The sequence below is a fragment of the Melanerpes formicivorus genome, unplaced genomic scaffold (assembly GCF_026170545.1).
Source record: "Melanerpes formicivorus ecotype bairdi unplaced genomic scaffold, bMelFor1.0.p_v2 SCAF_4, whole genome shotgun sequence".
Lineage (NCBI taxonomy): Eukaryota > Metazoa > Chordata > Aves > Piciformes > Picidae > Melanerpes > Melanerpes formicivorus.
Window position 1 is genome coordinate 23,798,119 of NW_027142356.1, and position 12,580 is coordinate 23,810,698.

Below are 12,580 nucleotides of genomic sequence, written 5' to 3' on the forward strand. Positions count from 1 at the left end.
CCTCAAATCCTATCATTACCTTTACCTAAAAGAGGATTATGAAACAAACAAAAACAAAACATGATTTTTGTTTTTCCCCTCAAAAAAAAAAAAAAAACCAACAAAACATTTTGGCTTGCAGAGTAGCAAGTTTATGAAATGGCAGCTTCCAGCAGGAAGTCTCTGGCTTTAACAATAGCTCTGTGTTTCCACAAAGTAATTGAAAACAAATGTTGACACTTCAATCCTGCTTTTATGCTCTGTAAGGAAGACATGAGCAAGCAGCATTACTTGGAGCAGTTAGAGGCCAGATGTGGCACAAGAAGAGGCAAATGCCATTAACCCCACCGTTAGCAAATGGAGAAGGTAGATGCAGTATTCCCACCTTGCAGCAGGCTTTACAGCCTCCACTGTTTGCTCATGGGGGCTGCATTTGGCTTCAAAGCTGCTTCCCTGCCAGGGCACCCAGTTCCATGAAGACTTTTCACAGCGTCGAGGAAATTGGGCTTTGCGCTGAAGCAGACTCGGGACAGCCACGGGGAGCAGAGACTGCAGGAACTGGTGGCAGGACAGCTGAGAAGACCCCTTGCCTCAGGTGGCCTCACAAAGCAGTTGGGGGCTGCACCAGAGCATCGGCTCACCTGACAGATATTTTCAGAGTGTTAGAAACTCCTTTGTAGTTTTGCACATGTGTCCAGGCAGGGGCTCCTGTGGGGTGGGTATCTGTGCCAGCTGGACCCCACAGGTATATGGAGATAAGTCACCTCCTTGAGAAGTAATTTTTTCCACTCCACACTATAAATATTGTCTGAAAAGAGGACGCTGGAATATGCTCTGGAGATTTTCACCCAGTGCCGGTCCAGACCCACAGCCTGGAGCTGTGGTCAAAAGCCGCGGATGTGTGAGTAACCCTGCACCCCACCCGTCCCTGGGCATCCAAGCACCCTGGACCAAGAAACCAGAGCCCTAGAAAGGGGTTTGTGACTCCTGTAGTTTTAGCCTTTATCTGCTGCTTTGTGGATGTTCACCGATTCACAGAACGGATCGTAGAAATTGTTTAAGATAATCGAGTCCGACTGTTAACCCGGCACTGCGAAATTCACAAAGCCTCACTCTGCCCTTTTAGACAGGCAGGACCGGCGCGATGCCGTTAGCAGGACAGAGGGGGTCTGAGAGCATCCAAGGCCTGACACGATCCAGAACAAGCTAGCCCTGCTCGGGGAACGGCAGTGAGGGCTGCCTTCGCAGAATTCCTCAGACCTCGGCGAGCGCTGCCCCGCTGCCCCGCTGCCCCGGCCTCTCGGGAGCCCACGGGCGCTGCGCTCCACCCCGGCCCACGGCTCCTCCAGCCACAGCCTCCTACTCGTCGCGTGCCGGTCGGCCGCCCGGCTGCCTATTGGCCCCCCGCCGCGCCCGGGAGCGCGCTCATTGGCTGCGGCGCGGACCGGGCGGGGCGGGCGGGCGACCTTAAGGCGCTGGGTCCGGGGCTGTCCTGGTGGCCGCGGCGCGCTGGTGGTGCTGGGACCGGCCTCATGCACTGCACCAGGTATGGCCCTGTGGCGCTCGCGTGTGTTTCCCTCTCCCTCCCCCCCCCCCCCCCCTCCCCCCCCCCCCCCCGCATCTGCTGCCCTCTGTCTTTCCGAATGCCCACTGTGCCCTTCGGGTGGGCCCGCAGTCCCCCTCGGGTGCGCTTCTCGCTGCGGTTCTGTTACTGAGGTGGGAGGCGGAACCCACCATGCCGGGCTTCCCCGGTTCATCCGGGAGCGGTAGCAGGGCATCCCGCTGCCGGGATCGCCGAGAGTGCTCTGAAGCCCTGGTGGGGCTGGGTTTGCAGCGCTGCTTTCACTTGCAGAAGGGCCGGGCTGCCGCGGGATTAACGTGTGACCTGGAGCTCGGGCAGATACCTGTGCGGGCTGAGCTGTGCCCGCGGAACTGCCCGGAGTTTCTTGAACCGACCATGAGGAGAGGGCAGAAAGGCTGAGCTCTGCTTCACCCAGCAACGTGTCACGTCTGAAAACTGCTGGCTTGGCTGCTAGTGCACATGGAGCCCACTGCAAGAAGGTTACCTGTTTAAAAGCAGGGCTGGAAGCAAAATGGAAAGCAGTTTAAGGGGGTTTATGAATGTAGGCGTGAATAAACTCTTTTCCTCTGATCTCCTTCTCTTTCCTAGAAGTGAAGGAGGGAAGAGTGAACGGTGACTGGAGAGGGTAAAACGGCAGGAAAATGCCAAGAGGCATCAGCCCCTGTACCTTCGTGGGGCTGCCAGCTTTGCACCACTTGCTTCTTGCAGCTCCCTTTGTATTCTGAGCTTTCAAAATCATTTCCCTGCTCCCACCTTCAAAGCACCTGAAGTTCAAAACAGCCAGCACAAACCCAGAAAGAAAACCCTTCTTCTGTGGCTAGTAGTAGGGCATCAACAGGCTCTTGAGTGAAGAGATGTTGGAGGTATCACATAAGCTGAAAAAAAAAACCTGTAAAAGGATATAGTTCAGCCTAATAGAAGGTATGAAAAGCTCCTGCTGTAGTTCTTAATGTAGAGAAAAGCTCCAAGTAATGCAGATCAGGCTGGGTATTTCACATTGCTTTGTTCTAAAAAAAACCCAAACAACAACAAACCCACAAAACAACAACAAAAAACCACCCAAGGCTTACTAGGAAACCTGAGTTCTCAGCAGTTATGGGAATTCAGCTGAATATATTTCCTTGGGAAAAGATGGAATGCACATGAAAGTGGCCCAAGTAAGTGAAGCAGTGGGTGCTGCATTAATTTAGAGAAGGAAATGACCTATATAAAGTGTGTGAATACAGTCTTGGCAAAACCAGGGAACAGTGTTAGCAGACAGGTGGATCTGCTGTCTGTCAGCTGAAAGGCTGAAGGCAGCAGTGCAGGAGTTAGCTGGTGGGTGTATTGGGAAGCCAGCCTTGGCACATGTGCTCTGAATAAACAGATGCCTGTACTGAATGGATGCTGTGAAAGCCTGCTCAGAGCTGCTCTGTTGGTGTTGCAGGGTGGGGAGTTAAAGCACTGGAGAGCATAGCTCTCACTTTATCTTGGCACAGGGGCTGTGTGTAGTTTTGTCAGCTGGAGCTCTGCCATGTCACGTGGCTAGCCACCCCTTCTACCACTACTTACTGTCTTGCCCTGCTCTGTACGGTGGGAGCAGCTTTGGAGCCTGATCTGCAGCCAGACAGGGGATTTTTAGTAAGGGAATCCTGTGTTTAAGGTCAGCTGCAAGATAGTTATCTTAAGGGGAATGTGTGCAATAAACCTGTCCAGCAGTTTATCCAAAGCCAGGCCAGAGAGATTTTGCCAAAAGCATCTAAGCCTAACCTCAGTGTAACAGTAGGAGGGGTACAACGTTCTGGGAGGTCTCTGGCTGTTGAGGCAGCTCCAGGGCTGCATCTGACAAGGTGCCAAATGAGGAGCTCCCACATCCTGGGCACAAGAGCGGGACAGTGCTGCATCCCCGGAGGAATGGGCTGGGTATTGGAGGAGGAGAGGCTGTGGTGCAGGAGCACAAGGCCTGTAGATGCTTGAGATGCAAACTGAAATTGAGAGAAAGCCTGCTGGGCCATCTGAGCTGGTATCTGTTCTAAAGTGCACTAAAGGGAACAAAGAGGCTTCTCTGCATGTGTGGAGTAGTGTCAGTGAAGTCTCTACTGTGCTGCTCTTTCCAATATCTCTTACAACCATTTTAGATGGAGCAGTTCTTGGAGACAGTGACAAGGAAAGTATGTAGCTCAACCAAATGAGTGCTTTTTAGCCTCTGAAAATACCAGACATTTGGGAGTTTGAAAGGTGAGGTCAGTTTCATACAGCAGCTTTTGAAAAACTTGGCTATCTGTTCCTAGAAGGGCAAGTGATGCCTTAGAGTATGTCCTGGAGAGAGGAAAGCACAGCAAGAATATATATGCCTTTATGCAGCACTGGAATTGGATAATCTTACTTTTGTGGATATTAACAGGATTGAGCCATGGGCTTTGTTTTGGGTCAAGAACACTCTGGATCCTGCTATTGCTACCCTATCAGGCCAGTGCCTATATATCTCTTCAAATTGTCTCTGTAGCAATTTCATAGAGGTTTTGAAGGGCAGAGCAGGCTCTGGTCCTGCCACTTCTGCTGTAGCATGCTTCTCACTGTGTCTGTAGATCACATGATGCAAGTACCTGCCTTTAAGTCTGAGGGACTTGTGGGGTTGATGGAAACGGGTTTCTTTGGGATGGCTGGGGGTAAGTAAGGACACAGTCTCAGGCTGTGCCAGGGGAGGTTCAGGTTGGATGTTAGGAAGAAGTTCTATACAGAAAGAGTGATTGCCCATTGGAATGGGCTGCCTGGGGAGGTGGTAGAGTCGCCATCATTGGAGGTGTTCAGGAGGAGACTTGATGAGGTGCTTGGTGCCATGGGTTAGTTGTTTAGGTGGGTTGGATTGGTTGAAGGGTTGGACGTGATGATCTTGAAGGTCTCTTCCAACCTGGTTTGGGTTATTCTAAATAAAGTGGTGTAGCAATTATCTGAGAGTCATTAAAGTGCTTTTCTAATGTCAACTGATCCTTCTCATCTTTCAGAGTATTGGACTATTTTCCTCACAAACAAGCAATGGCTGTGGATGTAGCGATGCAGCTGTACCTATGCTCCTCACCCTTGCGGAGAGAGAAGTGCGCCTGCAAAATTGCTCCAAAGCCCAGCAAGCCATTGCGACCCTGCATCCAGCTAAGCGACAAGGCTGCAGTGAGCGGACCAGAAGAGGCAGCAAACTCCTTCACACACAGCAAAGTGAAGAAGAGAGTGTCATTTGCAGATAGCAGAGGCTTTGCCCTGACGATGGTGAAGGTGTTCTCAGAGTTTGATGATCCGCTAGATATTCCATTCAACATTACTGAGCTGATTGACAACATCGTGGGTCTGACAACAGTGGATAGGGACAGCTTTGTCCTGGATTTCACTCAGCCCTCTGCGGACTACCTGGACTTCAGAAACCGTCTCCAGGCAGACTGTGTCTGTCTTGAAAACTGCATGCTAAAGGATCGCTCCATTGTGGGAACAGTGAAGGTGAAGAACCTTGCTTTTGAAAAGACTGTGAAAATCAGGATGACGTTTAACACCTGGAAAAGCTTTGTAGATTACCCATGCCAGTATGTTAAGGATACGTATGGAGGGTCAGATCGGGACACGTTCTCCTTTGACATCAGCTTGCCTGAGGGGATTCAGTCCCATGAAAAAGTTGAGTTTGCCATCTCATTTGAGTGCAATGGGAAGGTGTACTGGGACAGCAACAAGGGCACAAATTACAGGATCATACAATCAGCACTGAAGTCTGCCCAGGAAGCTCTCCGCCCGCTGCAGGGCCCTGACTTTGGCAGTGCCTTTGACCAGTTTGGGAGTCCTCGGTGCTCATATGGCCTCTTTCCTGAGTGGCCCAGCTATTCAGGCTATGAGAAGCTAGGGCCTTACTACTGACCCAAGAACAAAGTCCTGACTGACAAACTGTTGCTGGTGTGCACACAGGCCTGGGAGCGAGTCTGAATGTAAGATGTACAGAATGGTGGAAGAAGTGTGGCTCTGTGTAGCTCTGCATAAGCCTCCCAGCAAAGCCAGATGTGCGGCCATCTGCTGGCAATGGGCTTACAGTCAGAGAAGCATCTCTGGCATAAAGGGTCTGGCCCAACTCAGATAATTGGCTTTCTACATGCTCAAAGGACCAGGAGCTCATGTCTCAGTGCTGCTCCTTCCTCTTCTACACAGCTGCTAGTCTCCAGGCAAACACTGCAGTGTTTATGTTGTCTGTCCAAGCTATGTAGTGGTGGCTGCTTTGTATTGCTTGCCTAGTGTTAAAAGGTTTTTTTTTCCAAATACATTCTAGCATTAGGTTTTCAGTGGGCTGTATGTAAGCTGCAGGATTCTCCTTGCAAAGCTGGCCCATGCCTGTTACAAAACAGAGTGGTTGGCTTGTGGGGAAATGGAGTCTTCTGCTAGCATGTGTCCTTGTAGTGTGAGGTCCTTCCTACTGGAAGCTGAAAAGGTGTGTTGTAAATGAAAATGCAACTGTGATGACAAGAGATGTGGCCCTGTAGCCTTCCATATTAGGAGACATATGTGTCTGTGGGAGAGGATCTGATATGCTTAGTCACCAGTTGTTTTATCAGCTGATCTTGAAAAACTCATTATACCCTTGGTGTTACCAAAAATAGATAGCTGTAGTGGTGTGGTGCTTGTAACACAACTGTGGGCTGACAGCTTTGACTGCTGCCTTCAAAACCTTTCTTTAACTGCAAATGATTGATGCTTTTTTCCCCTTGATGGACATCTGAAATAAAGTGTTGGCTATGCTGGGCCCTGAAAATGCAATTCTTCCTCCTGTGGACTGTAACACAGGTTTTTGTCCAGCTGAGGTCCCAAGTCCTGTGTTAGGGGGTTGCGCTCAGGTGTTACAGGAGCTAAATGCAAATGAGCCACATGGCTCCTCTGTGCTGTGTCCTGCTACAAGAAGGTGACTGTTCTGTATCTACTGTGGTAGAAGTGCCTTGAAGGGGGCAGTATGTGCAATCCCAGCAATGCTTTGGGATAAGCAGACTTTGGAAATGGTGTTTCTTTTAGAAAGATCTCTTAATGGTTTGTTACTGTGCTGTGGACTGCTTGGTGGCTAATGGCATGTCATTGATTACATGTGAGAATGCTGCAGTTGTATTGGATGAACATCAACATGCTGAGCTTCTATTGCTGTTGTAGTAACTGCCATTTCAGTCTGTGAATGCCCAAAGTTCACATCTCTGCTCATAAAAGGTGGCTTGTCCCACCTGTGCAAAGAACTAGCTGTGAGGAGTGTGAGATATGGGATTTTCCTAACATCAGCCCTGAATGTGGGACCAATCACTGATGTGAGCCATCCCTGTCTTCAGTGATGGCTTGTCTTCTAGGTGTGCATTGAGATGGCCAGCTTGTGCAGTGCCAAACAGTCTCACAAAGCTTCTTGCATGCTGGTTGAGCAAAATAACTTAATCCATATTAAAGAGAGTACTGGATAGTTTGTAGCAATAGAGGTCATGGGAAACTTTGTTTTCTAGTGCATAAGCTTTATATCATTTTTGGGTGCCTATAATAGTCTGTGGTTTGGCTAGAGAGAGCAATGGGCTAGACTAAACTTTTTTAATCTAGCTTTTAATTCTGTAGGCTACTGTATGAAATACTTTCAAGCTGTTTAACCCTAACATGGAAGGGATATTATGATTGCTGTTGGATACCAAAAGGGACAAGAGGAGCTTGCAGGAAGAAGGGCTAGCCTTCAACTGCTGCTCTTTCAAAACCTAACACCAATGTTCGTCATCATTGTTTGATCACTTAGACCAGGTGGTAAAGCTGCTTGCCGGCCCAGAGCTCATTTGGCTTGATTTCTCTGTTGAAGTAGCTTTCCCAAGTCAGCCTATTAAGCCTGCATCTGGTCTCTTTTGAAGGGACTGTTGCGTAGCTTGGCTTGAACTGGGTTTTAAACTTAAAGCAAGTCTGAGTTACACTTTTTTATTTAGTGTATGGTGTTAATGCTGTCAAGACACTGACTGTATAAAAGTTGTGTTCTCCTGGCATGCTGTAATGCCTATGGAGAGCTGTTTGTGGGCTGAAACAAGGCATGTATGTCTGGGGTGCTGTGGATTGTGGTCTCTACTTATGGGCCTGTTCGTTTCCAGGCTGTGGATGGGGTATGCTTAGGGAGGAATACAGAAGATGAGCAAGAGCAGCAATGCCATAAGTAAAAGCTAGGCTGGGAATTGACTGACCAATAGTGGTTTAAAAGTACTCGTGGCCTTTTCCCTTTCCCCTTTTTTTCCCATTGCCAATGTGAACATAGTAGCGAGGGGTTGCTCTCCTTGCTCTGTGCCTGGAAGTGCCTTGTGGGTTGTCTTGCATGTTTGTTTTTAAAAGATATTTTTGTACACAACATTGAAGTGGAAAATGCACTTTATAATTGCCATGTAATGACTCTTTTAAAAAAATATGGTTCTGTTTTTATGTGATTGTGAAAATAAAGGTGGAACAATGTTGGCTGTGTGTCTTGCCCACTTCTTATTTAAACACCCATAGGGCTGGGGAAGCATTTTGGACATGGTCCTAGTTTCCTGCAAGCAGCCATTAGCAGGGAGGAGCACACATCCACAATGAACTGCCTGAAGCAGGAAGGAGTTGATGGTTCCTGCTGCCTTCCTGCCAATGCAAGTGCTTACAGAGCCTCTACATCCACTGGAAGGATGGTGAGTGGGGGGCAGAAAGTCATGGTGTGGGCTGGCTTGAGGGGCTATGCAAGTAGTACTTACCACCTCACTACAGAGCCTTGCAGAGATTTCTTAGACTTCTCTTTCTGTACAGAAATAAAACCAAGCACCTTCTGACTTGATTATTTGTGAGTCTTTCATAAGAGTAATTGTTTTTCCAGAGTGATTTGCTGCTTTCAGCAGCAGCTGAGTAAAGTGCTTTCTCAGGTTTCTTTGCCCAGTCTTTGCATCACAAAACCAAGCATACTGAAACAGTGGGATGCAAGCTCTTCCAAGTCATGAAGCTGTACCCCTTGACAGTAATCTGGGATCTGCATGCATCAGGGAAAAGGGTATTGTATGGTGTGCTTTGCTGGTCTATGATGTTTTCCTCCCCTGTGGTTCAGGGAAGCTTGTGCTGGTTGTCACCTGCTGCTCTTTATGCCCAGAGGCAACATGCCCATGTTGTTATGGTGGGATTCTTCCAGGGAGTGGCAGATCTGCCTAAAGGCAGCTGAGAGCTGCTCTGCAGCAGGAGTGCTCAGGTTCTGGGAATAGGCTGAGAGGTGTGGTGAGGAGGGGAGAAATGTTGGGTAACTTTTCATATGGAGGTGGGTAAAAAATAAACCCTGTGTGTAATCCCCTGGCTGACAGCAGTTATGCCATGGGGAGTAACTTGAGGCAAAGGGCTTCACTTTCTTGGCAACTCTTTGCCACTGTCTTTTCTCCCCAGATTTTGTCACCTCCACATCTAATCAATGGCTGCTAAGAACTATGAAAAATGCTTTTTATTTTAATCAAACCCACAACAGGTCTCTTTTTCAAAGTCACCTGATGGTGGAGTCACCATCATTGGGGGTGTTTAGGAGGAGACTTGATGCCATGGTTTAGTTGATTAGGTGGTGTTGGATGATGGGTTTCTTTAAGGTCTCTTCCAACCTGGTTTATTCTATTCTATTTTTCTGGTTGCAAGGGGGAACAAAGTTTTATACAAAGTTTTAACAAAGCTTTGTTTTATAAAACAAAGCCACAAACAAAAGGCTTAGAAGCTCTTTGTGCCCTTTTTCTTTTCCAGCACATCCTCAGGTGATTTAAGTGGCCTGGCCAGGGTGGCTTTTACATCTGACCCAAGCTCATGAGTAAGAGAACTGCAGTCAGCAGTTTCCTGTAACAGTTTTGTGGCCAGAAACCCCATATGACGATGGTTTCTGTGTAAGAGATAAGGAAGTTCAAGCTAGGAATGGTGACATCTGGGGCAGCCTGGGAAGTGTGTTAAGAATTAGAAGGGCCAAGAGAGCACTGGGGTTTCTCTCCTAATGCCTAGGTGTTGCTTGCTAAAGGATACTGTATTTATAAAACCTTCAGTGGCAGGTGTGATTATGTAGTTCCTGTTTAATAAACACAGATTTCATTGAGTGCACCATTCCCCTCCCCTCTCCCAGGCTTTGATCTGATGTTCCAAAACCTCTGTATCCTGATGACTTTTGGTGCCATATGTTAGCAGAGATAATTAAACTGGGAGGTCATGTTCTCAGATGAGGGATTTGGAGGTTCACATTTCCTAAGTCTGTGCTCCATGGATAGTTCTGTGTAGGGGAGGTGAGCAGGTGTTCCCTTAATCCAGGTCTAACTCCCTCTGCCAAGTGCAGTCTCCTGCTGGTCCATGGATGCTGTCCCATAGGTTAGCAGCTCTGCTGGGCTACTGTCAGTGTAGCGACCCCCTCCAGTGCATGCTGGAGCAGGGGTGTAAGGGAAGCCTAAGACAGAGTGTATAATTTTCTAATGCAGCCAGCATTTTTTCTTTGGTTTCCCTTCCAAAAACCATCAGCAAATGAGCTTCACTAAGAGACTGAGTGTTTGGGGGTATGTCTCTTGCCTACAAGGCATAAAATGGTGCTTCCTTTTTGACATGGACCATGGGGCCTTCCTGTTGCTCTGTAGTGTCTCTTTTGTGTTCTGCAGCAGGGTATTGCCCTATTCTCTTCTCTCTTGCGCACCATGACGCTATTTCCACTATTGCTAGTGTAATCATCACCAAACTCAAGGGTCAGCTTGGTTTCACAATGTCTTCTGCAAGTTTGTGTGTGGTCTGGGGGCAGGAAGGGCACTTCAGTGCCATGGGAGGAGGCTGTGCTAAGGACACGGCTCTCAGCAGCACCAAGAGCACCCTGCACTCCAGGGATAGTACAGGGCTTTGCCATAAAGCCAGCAGCATGGGGCTGGGTTACAGTGTTCCCAAACACCCCCAGTATTTCCACAGACTTGCTCCTGCTGGGCAATTCAGCTGGCTCTAAACTCTTGCAATAAAACATATTTATATACTTGTCTCTTTCTGGTGGAGTAAGGATTCAAACCAGCAAGATTGTGCTGTGCTCTAGCCAGAGAAGCTGCCCAGCCTGGCTTTCACCTCCCCCTTGGAGGGGTACTGTGCCAGGCAGTTAGCTGTCTTTAACAACTTATTATTGACATTTACACAAGGCTTTTAAAAAAGAAAAAGGGTGTCTTTGAAAAAAATAATTGCAGCTGGCATGTTTCTTTGGTACAGATAAGTCAGAGAAGTCACCAAATGAAGTGCTTTGGCTCCTGGAACGGGGATATGGGCAAACCCTTCCAGCCAGTACATTAGTCACAGATCCCCTCTCTGCTCTGGTATTGCTACATAGTCTTGGGGTAGAGAAGGCTCAAACTTCATAAACTAAGAGGTGTATGCTCAAAAGAGAATAAGAGGAGGGTGAAATGTTCAGGAGAGCACCATAAATGCTTTTATAGCTTCCAGCTGTTTCTAGTGTGGAAGTTGTCTTGAGACGGTGGTGATGTCTTTATATGTAATGACTCCTGATTGGGTTCAAGTGGGAAGAGATCTCCAGGGATCTCTAGATGGCTCCTCCAAGCAGGACCACTCTCACAGCTAGCTGACATTAATTGAGGCCTCAATTATGTGGATGCTGATGACCTCGATAATAGTGAGGCCACCACATCTCTACACCCTGTCCCAGAGCTGCACTGCTCTTTTGAGGAGTGGCACAGTCCTCAGGAATCAAAGGAACTCTGGCCAGTGTTGTAGTCTTGCCAAAACACTCAGTTTGCTTTACCTCCTGGCCAGATTCAGGACATATGGATGTGAGGGGACAAGGTAAGTGGCCGCAAACCAGAAATATTTCACAAGACAGGCAAGTCCTAACTCCTGTGTAGTTTGGGGCAAGGGAGCAGCTGCTGTTTTGTATTCAGGCAAGGTACCTTCCATCCCCCAATGCATCCTGCAGTGAAGGGTAGAGCCATATTCCCAATACAATTTCTGGAAAACCCTGCTTCCAAGAGCTGAGCTGACCTACAACACACCTTCCAACAACACCTCTCAAGGTCAGCCTAAGCAAACCAGGTCCCTTCCCAGCACACAATATTCAGCAATAGAGGACTCATGTTCTCCTGTGCCTGCTCTCTGTCTTTATGGTCCCTGCCAGAACAAAACTGGAGCTTTTTCAGCAGGACTGTAATTCCTCAATGTTTGGGTGGTGACACTGTAGCGCTATGGAGATAGGCACTTTTATACAAAGAAATATAATAGCCCTCTCCAGCCCCACTCAGGGTTTGACAGCCATTCACAGTGTTCCTCTGGGCCCCTGGCAGGGGCTGTGTCTCCTGTATTTCCCTACTTGCTATGGTTTATTGGCATCTGGGTGGCCATCAGAAATGCAGAGTATTTCTTTATCTGTGAGCTCAGCTGATTGTGTCCGTGATGGTGTTGCGAGCTGGAGTTCAGGGTGATGTGATGACAAAGACCATGAATGGTACCATCCACCCCTCACTCAACAGTATGCTTGGTCACTGGAATAGGAGATATTGGAACAGGTCTTCCTTTTGGGCTGAGGACTGCCACAGCCAGCTTTACTTTCTCCAAGAAGCTGTCTGCAAGCAGATTGGCTCACAATAAGGGGCAAATGGAAAATAAATATATCTGTTGAACCCTCCACAGCTCTGCAGTGGCTTCTGCGGAAGAACTTCACCTCAGAGACCAGAACAATTATCACTTGAGTGCTTTATAGCCACGCAAACAATTATAGCAGACATGCACTAACTTTTAAGTTGGTAGTCAACAAGATTTCTTAGACAACAAATTAATCCACACACAAATCTCTCTGTGTTTCTAAATGCCCTGCAATAACAGCCCAGTGCCGGTAAACAGTGAGCCATAAAGCCAGCACTCACTGGGGGTTAATAGCAGGATGACTGAGTGTTTTAGCAATTTTTCCTTTTTTAGTCTTGGTGTTACTGCAAGAAAACATGGCTTTTGTTCAGGCAAGCTGCCTTGCAAGTGTTATTTCTGCTAATAAGTGTTTTAGTCTAAACCTGAGTATTTATT

At 47.9% G+C, this 12,580-nt stretch overlaps 1 protein-coding gene across 2 annotated transcripts; it reads left to right on the forward strand.

The window, feature by feature from the left end:
- The first annotated feature begins 1,496 nt into the window (after positions 1-1,496).
- PPP1R3B (protein phosphatase 1 regulatory subunit 3B) lies at positions 1,497-8,014 on the forward strand. Of its 2 annotated transcripts, none has more exons than XM_068137312.1 (2): positions 1,497-1,525; positions 4,546-8,014. In XM_068137312.1, exons 1-2 carry the CDS (start codon positions 1,512-1,514, stop codon positions 5,435-5,437), a joined length of 906 nt encoding a protein of 301 aa, XP_067993413.1. In that variant the 5' UTR covers positions 1,497-1,511; the 3' UTR covers positions 5,438-8,014. The 2 variants fall into 2 exon arrangements, with proteins under 2 accessions (XP_067993413.1, XP_067993415.1); XM_068137314.1 differs by lacking the exon at positions 1,497-1,525 and adding an exon at positions 2,331-2,482.
- The last annotated feature ends 4,566 nt before the right edge of the window (positions 8,015-12,580 follow it).